Source organism: Leucopleurus acutus, assembly GCF_964270905.1.
Source record: "Leucopleurus acutus genome assembly, chromosome: 13".
In the NCBI taxonomy this organism is placed as follows: Eukaryota; Metazoa; Chordata; class Mammalia; order Artiodactyla; family Delphinidae; genus Leucopleurus; species Leucopleurus acutus.
The window spans coordinates 78,393,919-78,411,866 of NC_139155.1; the positions used below are offsets into that span (position 1 = coordinate 78,393,919).

General features: G+C 43.3%; 1 protein-coding gene across 1 annotated transcript in view; it reads right to left on the bottom strand.

Moving 5' to 3' along the window:
- Positions 1-17,948, bottom strand: part of TESC (tescalcin) — a 63,353-nt gene that overhangs the window by 28,461 nt on the left and 16,944 nt on the right. Inside the window, exon 2 of the mRNA XM_082852951.1 lies at positions 8,057-8,126. Coding sequence (XP_082709077.1) covers positions 8,057-8,126 — 70 coding nt within the window. The remainder of the gene's footprint in view (positions 1-8,056; positions 8,127-17,948) is intronic.

Here is a 17,948-nt window from a genome sequence, read left to right on the forward strand (position 1 = left end):
TCACCCCTGGATCTCCTTACATGATTTTTCAGAAAAAGAGGGGACAGGACCAGATATGGGTAGGAAGTGGTGGGTTAAAATTAAAAACAATTTTTACCCCATAGGATTTTTTTAAAAGCTATATTCAACTTATTGAAGTCATAAGTTCAGAAACCTGGGCTTCCCTGGTGGTGCAGTGGTTAAGAATCCACCTGCCAATGAAGGGGACACGGGTTCGAGCCCTGGTCCGGGAAGATCCCACATGCCGTGGAGCAACTAAGCCCATGCGCCACAACTACTGAGCCTGTGCTCTAGAGCCCATGAGCGACAACTACTGAGCCCGCGTGCCACAACTACTGAAGCCCGTGTGCCTAGAGCTCGTGCTCTGCAACAAGAGAGGCCACTGCAGTGAGAAGCCCGCGCACCACAACGAAGAGTAGCTCCCGCTCGCCGCAACTGGAGAAAGCCCACGCGCAGCAACGAAGACCCAATGCAACCAAAAATAAATAAATAAAATAAATAAATTCAGAAACCCAATTCTTCATTGAACTTTTAAACACAACGTACAAGTCCTACTAGTCTATGTATAAATGCTGCAGGTGTAAATGGTCACTTTTAAGGGGCTTTCTGAGCTGGAAGTATTCCAAAGTCCCCCCATGGGACCCTAGTAACCTCTCGGGCACCTTTGTTCTCTGAGAGGGAGGGGGGCAGAGGGGGCCACATCCCACACCCCTCCCAGACTGGGGTACTGGGGACCTTGCTCAGGGGACCCCAGTCAACGACTTTCACAAATCTTGACACTAGAGAAACAAAGCTCTTTTCTATGCTCCAAAACCCCAGCGTGGCCCAGGGACTCCTGGATGTTCCCCTGGACATGTCCAGGGATCAGAGAGGTTGAAGGCCCAGCCTGGGGTCACACAGGAAACCCTTTGCAGAACGGGGACCAGATCACAGTCCAGGGCCGCTCATCCCTTCTGCCCAAGGAGAACGTGCCGGAAAGCCTAGGAGGACTGGAAAAACCGCCTCATCACCCTTCTCCAGGCCCTGGAGGGTGGACTAGAATTAGGCAAAGCAGTTTCAGGGCACTGGGAAGAGGCCCTTCCTGCAGGTCTGTTTGCATAAGCGCTGCAGTCGAGTGGTGTTACCTCCTTCCCGCACGCTGGGCCGGGCTATCACTGTGTATAGTGATATACATAGATATATATATAGAGAGAGAGACTGCATATATAGAGATATATATAGAGACTGCATATATAGAGATATATATCTATATAGATATCTATAGATATATATCTATATATATATCTATATATATCTATATCTATATATCTATATATATCTATATCTATATATCTATATATATCTATATATCTATATATCTATCTATATATATCTATATATCTATATATATCTATATATATATAGATATATCTATATATCTATATATCTATATATATCTATATATATATCTATATATCTATAGATATCTATAGATATCTATATCTATCTATCTATCTATCTACCTATATATATATATATATAGAGAGAGAGAGAGAGAGAGAGACTGCATATATAGAGATATATATAGAGACTGCAGCCACTGCAGCAGGCGCTGTGGTGTTGGGAATGATACCCCGCATCCCAGGACGGTAAGGGCGGAGGGTCCTTAGAGAGCAGAATGGGGAGACTGAGGCCCTCACGGGACACTCGCAAGTCAAAGCCATGCCCCCAGCTTCCTTACAGAGGGATCTCAGCACCGGCTTCAAATCAGCTCCTCCACTTATGAGCTGTGTGACCAGGAGCCACGTACGTGACCTCCCCGAGCCTCACCTTCACATGTGTCCAACGGGGAGAACAGGTGTTCCTACCACTACCTGTGGGGTTGTATAAGGCGGAAGTAAAAGGCTGTGCAGCATAAAACGTGCTGAAACAATAGCTTCTACCTGTGAACAGTCCCCATGTGCTGGGCCCCCAGATAAATTCTTCTACCCAGAATATATAAACCCTGTGAGGGAAAGACTATAAACAACAACAGGTCTCATCTACACCATGCTCGATGGACTACAGAGAACTCCTCCAGTCAATACGCTCACTCACTTGTTCCTCACTCCTTTGCTGTCTCATTCATTCATTCATTCAATCAATCAACTACTCCCAGAGCATCGACCCTGTTACAAGCCCTGGACTCAGCACTAGAGCCAGGGGAGCAGACCCAGTTCCTGCCCCGCAAGGGGCCGATAGTCTTGCAGGGGATGGGTGGCTGGAAGGGGAGCAGTTACAACTCTGGGCTGGTGCACCCCCAGGAGGAATCTGTGGGGGTTAGGAGGCAGGAGGGTGTCTTGGAGGATGTGGTGTCCACACTGAGACCTCAGCAAAGCAAAACCCAGCAGCTGAAGACCCTGGTGGACCCCAGCTAAAGGGCACGGACATGACATTGACTGGGGAGCCCCCGAGGGCTCGGGAGCAGGGGCTGCTCCCTGGGTCCAGGTAGATATAATCAGGGCTTGCTTGAGGGCAGGGGTGGAAAGGGCAATGCATATGGTGCTCCCAGGGGTGGGTGTGCAGGAGATATGTAAGTGGGGTGCAGGGTGGCGGGCACAGTCACCAGCTCAAACCTTCCCAAGTCCTGGCTTGACCTACGAGGCATGGGAAATAGGAGGCTGCACATGGACCTCTCAGCACCTGGGGGTGGACAGCAGCACCTAGCCAAGCCTGGAGGGCAAACAGGGTGCCACCCCCAGATTCTAGGCACCTCACCAAGACCGCCCATGACAGGTAAAAATGCAGAGTCCCAGGCCCCACTACGGTCCCGTGAAGCAAAACCTGTGTTTTAGCAAGATATCCGGGTGATTTGCACGTACACGCATGCTGGGAAAGAACCAGTGTAGACTATTCACAATAGCAAGACATGGAAGCAGCCTAAATGTCCATCAACAGATGAATGGATAAAGAAGATGTGGTATATACACAATGAATACTACTCAGGCATAAAAATGAATGAAATAATGCCATTTGCAGCAACATGGGTGGACCTAGAGATTATCATATTAAGCGAAGTAAGTCAGAAAAAGACAAATACCATATGATATCACTTATACGTGGAATCTAAAACATGACACAAATATACCTATTTACGAAACAGAAACAGACACACAGACATAGAGCACAGACTCGTGGTTGCCAAGGGGGAGGGGGTTGGGAGAGGGAGGGATTGGGAGTTTGGGATTAGCAGATGTAAACTATTATATACAGAATGATTGGAAGGGAAGAGGTAAAGCTGTCACTATATGCAGATGACATGATACTATATATAGAAAACCCTAAGGACTCCACACAAAAATTAGTAGATCTGATAAGTGAATTCAGCAAACTAGCAGGATACAAGATTAACATTCAGAAATCAGTTGCATTTCTTTACACTAACAATGAAATATCATTAGAAAGGGAATGTAAAAAAATAATACCTTTTAAAATCACACCAAAAACAACAAACAAACAAAAAAAACCTAGGAATAAACCTGACCAAGGAGGTGGAAAGACTTATACGCTGAGAACTATAAAACATTAATAAAAGAAATTAAAGAAGATTCAAAGAAATGGAAAGATAGCCCATGCTCTTGGAGTGGAAGAATTAATATTGTTAAAAGACCAATACTACCAAAAGCAATCTACAGGTTTAATGTAATCCCTATCAAATTACCCATGACATTTTTCACAGAACTAGAATAATCCAAAAATTTACTTGGAACCATAAAAGACACAGAATTGCCGAAGCAATACTGAGAGAAAAAAAAACAAAAAAACCAGGAGGCATAACTCTCGCAGACTTCAGACAATACTACAAAGCTACAGTAATCAAAACAGTTTGGTATTGATACAAAAACAGACAAACCGATCAACAGAACAGAATAGAGAATCAGAAATAAACCCACATGCCTATGGTCAATTAATCTTCAACAAAGGATGCAAGAATATAAAATGGGAAAAAGTCTCTTCAGCAAGTGGTGCTGGAAAAGTTGGACAGCTGCATGTAAATCAATGAAGTTAGAACACACCCTCACACCATGCACAAAAATAAACTAAAAAATGGCCTGAAGACTTAAACATAAGACATGACACCATAAGACTAGAAGAAAGCATAGGCAAAACATTCTCTGACATAAATCATACTAATGTTTTCTTCGGTCAGTCTCCCAATGCAATAGAAATAAAACAAAAATAAACAAATAGGAACTAATCAAACTTACAAACTTTTGCACAGCAAAGAAAACCATTTAAAAAAAAATGAAAAGACAACCCACGGAATGGGAGAAAATACTTGCAAATGATGTGACCGACAAGGGCTTAATCTCCAAAATATACAAACAGCTCATACAACTCAACAACAAAAAAACCAAACAACCCACTCCAAAAATGGGCAGAAGACCTAAACAGACATTTCTCCAAAGAAGACATACACATGGCTAGTAGTTACATGAAAAGCTGCTCAACATCACTAATTATTAGAGAATGCAAATCAAAAGTACAATGAGGTATCACCTCACACCAGTTAGAATGGGCATCCTCAGAAAATATACAAACAACAAATGCTGGAGAGGGTGTGGAGAAAAGGGAACCCTCCCACACTGTTGGCAGGAACGTACGTTGGTGCAGCCACTATGGAAAACAGTATGGAGGTTTCTCAGAAAACTAAAAACAGAATTACAATATGATCCAGCAATCCCACTACTGGGCATGTACCTGGACAAAACTATAATTCAAAAAGATACATACACCCCTATGTTCATAGCAGCACTGTTCACAATAGCCAAGACATGGAAACAACCTAAATGTCCATCAACAGATGAATGGATAAAGAAGATGTGGTACATATATACACTGGGATATTACTCAGCCATATAAAAGAATGAAATGATGCCATTTGCAGCAACATGGATGGACCTAGAGATTACCATACTAAGTGAAGTCAGTCAGAAAGAGAAAGACAAATACCATACGATATCACTTATATGTGGAATCTAAAATATGACACAAATGAACCTATCTACAAAACAGAAACTGACTCACAGACATAGAGAACAGACTTGTGGCTGCCGAGGGAGAGGGAAGGATTGGGAGTTTGGGGTTAGCAGATGCAAACTAGTATATACAGGATGGATAAACAACAAGATCCTACTGTATAGCACAGGGAACTATATAAAATCTCCTAGATAAACCATAATGGAAAAGAATATGAAAAAGAATGTAGGGACTTCCCTGGTGGCACAGTGGTTAAGACTCCACGATCCCAATGCAGGGGGCCCAGGTCCCTGATCCTGGTCAGGGAACTAGATCCCACATATATGCTGCAACTAGGAGTTCGCATGCCACAGCTAAGGAGCCCGTGGGCCGCAACTATGGATCCCTCCTGTGCAACCAAATAATAAAATAAAATTTTAAAAAGATCAGAAAATAACTTAAAAAAAAAGTCTGCATATATGTGTATAATTGGGTCACTTTGCCATACAGCAGAAATTAACACAACTTTGTAAACCAACTATACTTCAATTAAAAAAATAATGGATAAACAACAAGGTCCTGGGCTTCCCTGGTGGCGCAGTGGTTGAGAGTCCGCCTGCCGATGCAGGGGACACGGGTTCGTGCCCCGGTCCGGGAAGATCCCACATGCCGTGGAGCAACTGGGCCCGTGAGCCATGGCCGCTGAGCCTGCGCGTCTGGAGCCTGTGCCCCGCAATGGGAGAGGCCACAACAGTGAGAGGCCCGCGTACCGCAAAAAAACAAACAAACAAACAAAAAAACAACAAGGTCCTACTGTATAGCACAGGGAACTATATTCAATACCCTGTAATAAACCATAATGAAAATGAATATATATATGTACAGCTGAATCACTTTGCTGTACAGCAGAAATTAACAGAACATTGTAAATCAGCTATACTTCAATAACATTAAAAAAAAAACCCAAAAAAACAGTGTAGAGCTCAACGTTTCAGTACATCCTTGCAAAAGCCCATGAGGGGCCGCTGGGCGACACAGTCAGGGCTCGGATGCTGGAATCTCAAAGTGGGAGGGGCCTCCACCAGCACTGCCACCTCCTGCTCACACAGCACCTGTGCTCCCTCCCCACCTCCACTCCAGCCCGATAATCAACGGCCACTGCTTGGACATCTCAAGGTGGGTCCTCATGACCTCACCCACGGTCGAATGATGACAGTCCTGTTTGCCAAATGCCAAGGAACCCAGCTCAGAGCAGAAGCATCCCGCATCTGCTCATCTTTAATGCTTAAATCAAATCCCAAATGACCACATTCACTTTACGGAGGAGACAGGCTCAGAGAAACAGAACAATTAACCCAAAGTCACGCAGCCAGGGATATGGATGATCCAAATATGGTATGTTTCCCAAGTGTGGGTTTTGCCTCTGCTTCCCCCAAGTCTGAAAACACATGTGGAATTTGAACCTGAGACCTCTCACCAAGCCAAGACCCACGGACCCCAGACCCATAATAATGAGAAGCCCAAGGCAGCTTATGATAGGGCTGGGGGCACAGCTTGGTGGAAAATTATCTTGAGGAAGGGGGCCCCGCCTTCACACCCCCCCAATTGTGAGCTGAATGGTGGTCCCGCCAGCCAGCACAGATATTGCCCGCCTGGCACAGAGCATGTGCCCATGAACTTCCAAAGGAATGAAGGCTGCCCTTGATACCTCCATGTTCCAAAATCCAGGTGCACATGTGTCACCTCCCCTGAGACCTGCACCCATTCCTCAGCCCCTGGTCCAAGGAAGCCCTTGGAAATCACTCCACCCTCCACCCCTGCCCTTGGCAGAAGACCCAGCCCTGCTCACTCACAGCTCTGGGAAAAAACAATTTGCATTTCCAACCCCTGGCTATGGTGATTGGCTCAGCGCTGGGCATGGGACCCCATCAGAGCCGATGAGAAGCCAGAGGAACTTTTGCTGGGCTCTTCAGTGGGCTTAGTGAGTGAGATGTGTAGAATTCAAGAAGTCAGTCCTGATTTAATTTACTCCCGCCCTGGAGATAATCAGATTGAGACCAGAGGCCATCAGAACCTTGAGCCCACCAGACTCTGAGCTTTGGAAAGGGATGCTCTGAGAATATAACGCACTGGATTAACAACATGCCTTTGTTTAGACAGACGAGCGAAAGTGGATAGTTCTTACATGTTGCTTTCCATAAAAATTTGGTTAAATTTTAAGTCCATTTACTAAGAAAAAAAACATGCTTCCCTGGGCTATTTAAAGGTTTATTTTAAAGTTCCAAGACTGTAACCTTGAGACTCTGAATGTCTATTTTAGAAAACTACATCTGTTAGAAAGTTTGTGGTAGAACAGTACTCATTTTACATTGGAAACTGCTTGCTTTAGTTCAACTCGAAGCTTCCTCGTCAACTTTGTGCTCGACTCATTGACTCGGGCTTCTCACTAACCTAGTTCTAAATAACCACCACCACCTAAGACTGAACACACTCTCGTAGAAGGCGGCAAACAGTCCAAGGCGTTCCTCCTCACAGAAAGGTAACCCACCCAGCTTCTACAAGATTCACATTAAATAACGCAATGTGAAATGGTGATTTTCCCTGACAGAAATCTGAGGCTGGAACTACCAACCAGAGGAAGCGGGGTCAACAGCCGGGGCCTCATGACGGCATTCAAGCCCCTGAACTAAGCCACACCACAACTGATCATCTTTGGGGTGCCCAGCACTGGGAGTGATCCTGGCACTCAACAGGCCCGTCATGTGTGTCTGGGGCTCCAGGGAAGGCAAGGTGAGGTAGGGGTGGCTGACCAGCTCTTTGTCCCCAACCCCTTGTTTTCACTCCAGTTATAATTTTCTGATCCCAGTAGAAACAGATGAGATTCTTTTCCTCCCGGCTGAGGACATCCTGTCTAGAAGGAACCAAAAGCATTACGACAACTACAGCTTTGTCTCAGGAAATGGGGCTACCCAGGGGCTCTGGGAGAGCCAGCCAGCACTCAGGGGAAGAGATAAATGGAAAGGGACATCCCTGAAGGTCACGGCCCTGTCCGACACCCAAACCCAGCTGCTGATCTTACCGAATGGTGGGCTGGTCTCCACTCAGGTGCTTAAATCTCCGGTGGAGCTGCTCGATCTGGTCAGACGAGACTAAGAAGTAGGAGAGAAAAAGAAAAAAAGGAAGTGAGAAAGGCATCATTGACCTTTGAACTCGGAGCTACGGGAGGGAGGCTGGAGTCTCACCCTCACCCTCCTGTTCCATTCATCCTCTCGCCATCTCCTACCAAGGCAAAACGAAGCTCAGGATGAAGAAGCAGAGAACGGGTTTGCCATTCCTCCTGGTAACACAGCTCCGAGGTTATTAACTCTGCCCCTTTAGCAATAAGACAATTACTACTAATAACAGCTCGTGGGACAGGACAAACGTGAACCAGGTCACCCTCTCTTTCCTCAGCTCATTAAAGAGATGGTATCTTCTTGTCTGACTTCCTCCCCTCCCACTCCTGGAGATGGGCATTTTCCCCACTGAAAAAGGGGCTTCGTGTGTCACATTAAAAGAGACATAGGAGGAGGGAAGGGGGAAAGTGGTTCAGGCTGGTGCCGGAAGTGATTTGGGAGACCCGTAGTAAGAAGTGTACAGAGAATCTGGTAAGGCAAGAGAAGTGGAAGGAAAAGAAATAGAATTTTGATCATTGCTGTTGTGGGCAATGTATTTAGATAACCTCAATTGTTTCATTTTCTTCCTTCCAGTTTGATTGAGATATAATTGATGTATAGCACTGTATAAGTTTAAGGTGTACCGCATAATGATTTGAGTCACATACACCATGAAACGATGACCATAGTAAGTTTAGTGAATGTCCATCATCTCATATGCAAAATTTAATAAATCACTGAAGAAATCAAAGAGGAACCAAAAAAAAAAAATACCTAGAGGCAAATGACAATGAAAACACAATGATCCAAAACCTATGGGATGCAGCAAAAGCAGTTCTAAAAGGGAAGTTTATAGCAATACAATCTTACCTCAGGAAACAAGAAAAATCTCAAATAAACAACCTAACCTTATACCTAAATCAACAAGAGAAAGAAGAACAAACAGAACCCAATGTTAGTAGAATGAAAGAAATCATAATGATCAGAGCAGAAAAAAATGAAATAGAGATGAAGAAAACAACAGAAAAGATCAATGAAACTAAAAGCTGGTTCTTTGTAAAGATAAACAGAATTAATAAACCTTTAGCCAGACTCATCAAGAAAAAAAGGGAGAGGACTCGAATCAATCAAATTGGAAATGAAAAAAGGAGAAGTTAAACAGACACCACAGAAATATAAAGGATCATAAGAGACTACTACAAACAACTATACGTCAATAAAATGGAGAACCTAGGAGAAATGGACAAATTCTTAGAAAGGTACAACCTTCCAAGACTGAACCAGGAAGAAATAGAAAATATGAACACCAATTACAAGTACTGAAATTGAAACAGTGATTAAAAAACTTCCAACAAACAGAAGTCCAGGACCAGATGGCTTCACAGGTGAATTCTATCGAACATTTAGAGAAGAGCTATTAACACCTATCCTTCTTAAACTCTTCCAAAAATTGCAGAGGAAGGAACACTTTCAAACTCATTCTATGAGTCCACCATCACCCTGATATGAAAACCAGACAAAGATACCACACAAAAAAAGAAAATTACAGACCAATAAAACTGATCAACATAGATGCAAAAATCCTCAACAAAATACTAGCAAACCAAATCCAACAATACATTAAAAGGATCATACACCATGATCAAGTGGGATTTATCCCAGGGATGCAAGGATTCTTCAATATCTGCAAATCAAACAGTGCGATATACCACATCAACAAACTGAAGAAAAGAAACCATATAATCATCTCAACAGATGCAGGAAAAGCTTTTGACAAAATTCAACACCCATTTATGATAAAAACTCTCCAGAAAGTGAGTATAGAGAGAACTTACCTCAAAATAATAAAGGCCACATATGACAAACCCACAGCTAACATCATTCTCAGTGGTGAAAAGCTGAAAGTATTCCCTCTAAGATCAGGAACAAGACAAGGATGTCCAATGTCACCACTTATATGCAACACAGTTTTGGAAATTCTAGCCATGGCAAACAGAGAAGAAGAAGAAACAAAAGGAACCCAAATTGGAAAAGAAGTAAAACTGTCACTGTTTGCAGATGACATGACACTATACACAGAAAATCCTAAAGATGCTACCAGGAGACTACTAGAGCTCATCAATGAATTCAGTAAAGTTGTAGGATACAAAATTAATACACAGAAATCTCTTCATTCCTATACACTAACAACGAAAGATCAGAAAGAGAAATCAAGGAAATAATCTCATTTACCATCGCAGCAAAAAGAATAAAACACCTAGGAATAAACCTACCTAAGGAGGCAAAAGACTTGTACTTAGGAAACTATAAGATATGATGAAAGAAATAAAAGACACAAACAGATGGAGACATATACCACGTTATTGAACTGGAAGAATCAATACTGTCAAAAAGACTATACTACCCAAGGCAATCTACAGATTCAATGCAATCCCTATCAAGTTACCAATGGCGTTTTTCACAGAACTAGAACAAAAAAAATTTTTTAATTTGTATGGAAATACAAAAGACCCCAAATAGCCAAAGCAACCCTGAGAAAGAAAAATGGAGCTGGAGGAATCAGGCTCCCTGACTTCAGACTATACTACAAAGCTACAGTAATTGAAGCAGTATGGTATTGGCACAAAAACAGAAATATAGATCAATGGAACAGGACAGAAAGCCCAGAAATAAACCCACAAAGCTATGGTCAATGAATCTATGACAAAGGAGGCAAGAATATACAATGGAGAAAAGACAGTCTCTTCAATAAGTGGTGCTGGGGAAAACTGGACAGCTACATGCAGAAGAATGAAATTAGAACACTAACATCATACACAAAAATAAACAAAATGGATTAATGGGGACTATGCTGGTGGTGCAGTGGTTAAGAATCTGCCTGCCAATGCGGATTTGAGCCCTGGTCTGGGAAGATCCCACATGCTGTGGAGCAACTAAGCCCGTGCGCCACAACTACTGAGCCTGCGCTCTAGAGCCCGCGAGCCACAACTACTGAGCTTGCGTGCCTAGAGCCCGTGCTCCGCAACAAGAGAAGCCACCGCAGTGAGAAGCCTGTGCTCCACAACGAAGAGTAGCCCCTGCTCGCCGCAACTAGAGAAAGCCTGCGCACAGCAACGAAGACCCAATGCAGCCAAATAAATAAATTTTTAAAAATGGATTAATGACCTAAATGTAAGGCCAGACACTATAAAACTCTTAGAGGAAAACATAGGCAGAACACTCTCTGACATAAATTGCAGCAATAACTTCTTTGATTCACCTCCTAGAGTAATGAAAATAAAACCAAAAATAAACAAATGAGACCAAATTAAACTTAAAATCTTCTGCACAGCAAAGAAAACCATAAACAAAACAAAAAGACAACCCACAGAATGGCAGAAAATGTTTGCAAACGAAGCAATCAACAAGGGATTGATTAATCTCCAAAATATACAAACAGCTCATGCGGCTCTTATATCAAAAAACAAACCACCCAATCAAAAAATGGGCAGAAGATCTAAGTAGACATTTCTCCAAAAAAGTCATAAAGATAGCCTAAAGCACGTGAAAACATGCTTCACATCACTAATTATCAGAGAAATGCAAATCAAAACTACAATGAGGTATCACCTCACACCAGTCAGAATAGCCATCATCAAAAAGTCTACAAACAATAAATGCTGGAGAGGGTGTGGAGAAAAGGGAACTCTCCTACACTGTTGGTGGGAATGTAAATCGGTACAGCCGCTATAGAGAACAGTATGGAGGTTCCTTAAAAAGCTAAAAACAGAACTACCATATGATCTAGCAATCCTACTCCTGGGCACATATCTGGAGAAAACTATAATTTAAAAAGATACATGCACCTCAATGTTCACTGCAGCGCTATTACAATAGCCAGGACATGGAAGCAACCTAAATGTCCACTGACAGAGGAATGGATAAAGAAGATGTGGTACATGTATACAATGGACTATTACTTAGCCATAAAAAAGAAGAAAATCATGCCATTTGCAGCAACGTGGATGCAACTAGAAATTATACTAAGTGAAGTCAGACAAAGACAAATATATCATTCATATGTGGAATCTAATTTTAAAAAATGATACAAATGAACTTATTTACAAAACGGAAACAGACTTACAGATATCAAAAACAAACTTATGGTTACCAAGGGGGAAAAGCTGGGGGGAGGGATAAATCAGGAGTTTGGGATTGACACACACACCCTACTGTATATAAGATAGATAACAAACAAGGACCTACTATACAGCTCAGGGAACTCTACTCAATACTCTGTGATAACCTATATGAGAAAAGGATCTGAAAACGAATGAAAATATGTATATGCATAACTGAATCTCTTTGCTGTACACCTGAAATGAACACAACATTGGAAATCAACTGTACTCCAATAAAAGTTAATAAAAAAAAGAAAAAACTATTTTCTTCCATGTGATGAGAACTGTTAGGATTTACTTTCCTAACAACTTTCACGTATAACATACGGCAACGTTCGTTCTATTTATCATGTTGTACATCACATCCCTAGTACTGATTTATCTTGTAAGTGCAAGATTGTACCCTCTGACTGCCGTCATCCAAGTCCCCCCTCTCCCCACCCCCAATTGTTTCAGAAAACCTACATACAGTTGTTTTTTTTTTTTTTTTTTTTTACCATTTTTGGTGGGTAGACCCTGTTTATTCCACAGCTAAGACTGGGCCTGGTGGGTTCCAAGCTTTGGAAGGCTTCTACCCACGTGTCGGTGCTTATTTTATGAAACGCACAATATTAAACCCTTATGTGTACCTTCTCACTTCCTCCTCAAAACAACCCTGTGAATAGATACTTTTTCCCTCTGTTGTATCATTGGAAAAGTGCAGCTCAGAGGGTGCTATGATCACACAACTGTGATCGGTAGAACTGGGATTCAACCTCAAATCTCCCCAGCTGCACAGCCCACCCTTAACCGCTACACAACATCACCTATTTTCCCAGAATATCCTAGTGTTTGAGGCCCTTAGGCCTGGTGCCTGGGGACTATGGACAGTTCCGGCAAAACTTTCTGAAATGGGGCTTCCCTGGTGGCACAGTGGTTAAGAATCTGCCTGCCAATGCAGGCGGGACAGGTTCGAGCCCTGGTCGGGGAAGATCACACATGCTGCAGAGCAACTAAGCCCGTGCGTCATAACTACTGAGCCTGCAACTCTAGAGCCCGCGAGCCACAACTACTGAAGCCCGCATGGCTAAGGCCCGTGCTCCGCAACGAGAAGCCACCGCAATGAGAAGCCTGCGCACTGCAATGCAGAGTAGCCCCGCTCACCACAACTAGAGAAAGTCTGCGTGCAGCAACGAAGACCCAATGCACCCAAAAAAAAAAAAAATTAACATAAAATAAATAAATTTTAAAAAACTTTCCGAAATGGTGGCTGGGCTGGGGAAGGGCTCTCTCCCCGCACCAGACTCTTGGCATTTCTCATCCCTTAACCATCTTTTCTCTTCCTGTTCCAGAGGTAGCTAATTTCTGGGGCCAACTGGTCACCTTACTTTACTTCATGTTTTTTTTAGCCTCAGGCTCGAGCTGTGATCTCTTCAAGAATCTGCAACTCAGGGGACTTCCCTGGTGGTCCAGTGGGTAAGACTCCACGCTACAAATGCAGGGGGCCTGGGTTCGATCCCTGGTCTGGGAACTAGATCCCGCGTGTACGCCGCAACTAAGAAGTCCGCATGCCACAACTAAAAGATCCCACATGCCAGCAACTAAAAAAAAACAGATCCCGCATACCGCAATGAAGATCCCATGTGTAGCAACTAAGACCCGGTGCAGCCAAAGTAAATAAATAAATAAATATTCGAAATAAAAAAGAATATGCAACTCAGAATTCTCAAGCCTTTCTAGAAGCTGTTGTTGGCTAGAAAATACTCTTTACAATGACCAACCCATCCCGAAGGCCTGCTATGTGCTGGGGGAATGGGGCTCATCTCCACACGTTAGCTCATCTGTTCCTCATGACGCCCTGGCAGGAGGCTGCATCCCATGTTACAGATGTAGAAACTGACACTCGGAAAGGTCAGGTAACCCTTGGGGACAGTTATCACCTTTCTGGAGGAAAATACAGCCATTTACATCATATGTATGTTAGCACGGACATTCGTGTATTCCATGGTCTGGCCATTCCACTCTTAAATTAAGTACATACCCAACAGAAATGCATATTTGCACACATCAGAAGATGTGTAGAAGGATTTCATGGCAGTACGATCTGAAGAGCCCTAAACTGGAAATTATCCAAATGCCCTGAAATGGCAGAGTAAAGTGTGTGGTATATGCAAGTAATGGAATAGGATACAGCAGTGAAAACAAACAAACAGTACGGACAATAACTTGGGTGAGTTCCAAAACATAACAACAAGCAGAAGAAGCCAGACATGGAAGAGTACCTACTTTATGACTCCATTTACATAAAGCTCAAAAACGGGCAACACTCATCTGCAGTGTTAAGTCAGGATAGGAAGGCTACATACGGTACGATTCCAACTACATGACATTCTGGAAGAGGCAAAACTACCGAGACGGCAACGAGGTCAGTGGTTACCAGGGGAGCGATGAGTTGGCGAAGCACAGAGAATTTTTAAGGCAGTGAACCTACTCTGTATGATACTATAATTATGGATACACGTCATTATACATTTGTCCAAACCCACAGGATGTAGGACGCCAAGAGGGAACCCTCATGTAAACCGTGGACTCTGGGTGATGATGTATCAATGGAGGTCCATCAATTGTAACAAATGTCCTCTCTGGTGGGGGATGCTGACAGTGGGCGAGGCTGTGCGTGGAGGGGGGCAGGGGGCCATGAGTAATCTCTGTACCTTCCCCTGAATTTTGCTGTTAACCTAAAATGGCTCATAATAACGTCTTAATTTTTTTAAAAGTTAGGATAGAAGTTGCCCTTGATGGGGCAGTCATTTGAATGGGGCTTGAGAGGGTTTCTGGGAACTGGAAGCATTTAATTCTTGATCCAGCTGCAGGTTACACAGATGTGTTCTCAGAAAGTTTTGGGATCTGCATGCTCACCAGTGATGCACTCTTCTGTATATGATATCGCAATAAAACATTTACTTAAGAAGCTCAGCAATTCTACTCGGCGGGGATTTATCCTGAAAGAATAAATCCAACGGGTACAACAAGATGAGTACATAACTGTTCACCGTTACATTCTCTACAACAGTGTAAAAACGACTCAACCTCAGGGCCCACCACGAGCAGATCAGTTAAATACTTTATGGTAGGTTCAGCCAATTTTTTAAAAAAGATGCTGTGTTTAAAAGTGACAGTTGTGTACTGAATGTGAACATACATTCCAACATAATGTTGTCTAAAAACAACTGCTATGAAAACAGCACGAATGCCCATTGGGAAAACATCTAAATATATACAAATGTGTATAAGTAAGGAAAGAAAATCAACCTGTTTTCCCCAAATAATAATAGCAATTATCTCTCAATGCTGGGATTAAAGACTATGTTTGTTTTGCTTTGATTCATCTATATTTTCCAAACCGTCTCTTATACAATATATATTTATTAGTCATGTAATGAATATTTTAAGCACCCAATATGGTCCCATGTGGGACAGCCGAGGGATCTCAAAAATATTGTTAGTGGTGAGTCATTCATTGGCAAGTACTGCATCCTGGGCACGTGTGTGCTTATTTAATCATCTCCACGACCCAATGACCAAAAGACAGACGATTCCCATTTTACAGACACACAGATCAGTAACCTGCTCAAGGTCACTAAACTTCAAAGAGGCAGACCCAGGATTTTAACTTAGTTTGTCTGGCAGAACATGTGTGGTTTAGTTTAGGTTTTCTTTCTAACTGACACCCCACACTGCCTCGCTTTAGGTGATCAGATTACACTGGCCAATTAGAGTCCTCAGCTCTAACTCACAAATCAAAAAAACTTACACTGATGCCATTTGCAGCAACATGGATGGACCTAGAGATCACCATACTAAGTGAAGTTAAGTCGGAGAAAGACAAATTATCATATGATATTGCTTATATGTGGAATCTTAAAAAATGATACAAATGAACTTATTTACAAAGCAGAAATAGACTTACAGACATAGAAAACAAACTTATGTTTACCAAAGGGGAAAGTGGGGAGGGAGGGATAAATGAGGCGTTTGGGATTAACATACACACACTACTATATATAAAATAGATGAACAACAAGGTGCTACTGTATAGCAGAGAACTATACTCAATATCTTATAATGACCTATAATGGAAAAGAAATCTAAAAAAGAATATATATATGTATAACTGAGTCATTTTGCTATATACCTGAAACTAACACATCGTAAATCAATTATATTTCAGTAATTTTTAAAAAATACACTGATGTGTTGCGAAATAATGATCAGAAATCAACGCCAACCACACGCTCCTAAACCACCTCCATGAAAAATAAGTGAGAGGGGCCCGTCATAAAGCCACGCCTGGCGGGTTTCCATTTATACGAAACACTCAGAGAGGCAAAGCCATAGCGACAGAAAGTAGACCAGTGGTTGCCTGGGGCTGTGGAAAGAGAGAGGGAATCACTGCTAATAGCAAAGGAGTTTCTTTGACGGGCATGAAAATGTTCCAAAATTAGACTGTTACACAACACTGTGATTATACGACAAACTGAGGACACTTTATTTTTTTTATTTTTTGCGGTACACGGGCCTCTCACTGTTGTGGCCTCTCCCGTTGCAGAGCACAGGCTCCGGACGCGCAGGCTCAGCGGCCATGGCTCACGGGCCCAGCCGCTCCGCGGCATGCGGGATCCTCCCGGATCGGGGCACGAACCCACGTCCCCTGCATCGGCAGGCGGACTCTCAACCACTGTGCCACCAGGGAAGCCCTCAACTGTGGACACTTTAAATGGGTGAAATGCAGGGGATGTGAGTTATATCTCAATAAAGACATTAAGAAAGAAGTTAGTGCATAATCATGGCAACAATAGGCATTAATTAAAAATAGGCATTCATCGAGCTGTGTCCTGGGCACTGTGTTCGACTTTACTCTCGACAAGCCTTGGCCCACATAACTCTCAATCAATCCTATCAGGTAGGCACAGTTTTCTCCCCAACCTAGAGATGGGAACACTGAGACCTGCCCAAGGTCACACAGACGGGAAGCACTGTGTAAACCATAAACCGTCTCAGACCAGATTTCTCGAAGTTTCCAGCTAATTGCATCCAAAGCGCATGCACACGTGACACACGCACCTCTCTGTCCTGCTTGATTGAAAGCAGAGGAATTAGGAGGACAAACTCCCCAATTCTGGTTCCCTCTTTTTGGCACTCAAATCCTCAGAGCCAAGAGCTCAGCCCTCAGCTAAGCTCCTGTGCCCTCAACTCCGGCCCCCCAGGCTGACCCTGGGCCCCCTATAAGGTCTGTCCCGTGAGCGCCTGATACACATGTGCCCATGTCACACCCTGGAAGGCCCTGTCTGTTGTCCCCTCAAGGGTTCCCTGGACGGAAGCTTTTCCAGTTTCCCTGCTCCTCACTCGGAGCCCTCTCTCCAGGCCCCTGTGAGGTCACAGCTGCCATGGGAACGAGAGGCAGAGACACCTTGAGCCTGGCATCTCACCTCATTATTTTGGGTATCAGATTTCAACCTGAGGGAAATATACACCCTTCCATGGGGCTGGTGGGAGTTTAATCTGCCCAATTTTGCCGGGGGGGGGGGGGGGGCGGGGGCAGGGCGGAGTGACTTGTCATTTTGTATCAAAAGTTTAAACAAAAAAGTATACGCCTGTACTGTCCAATACAGAGCCA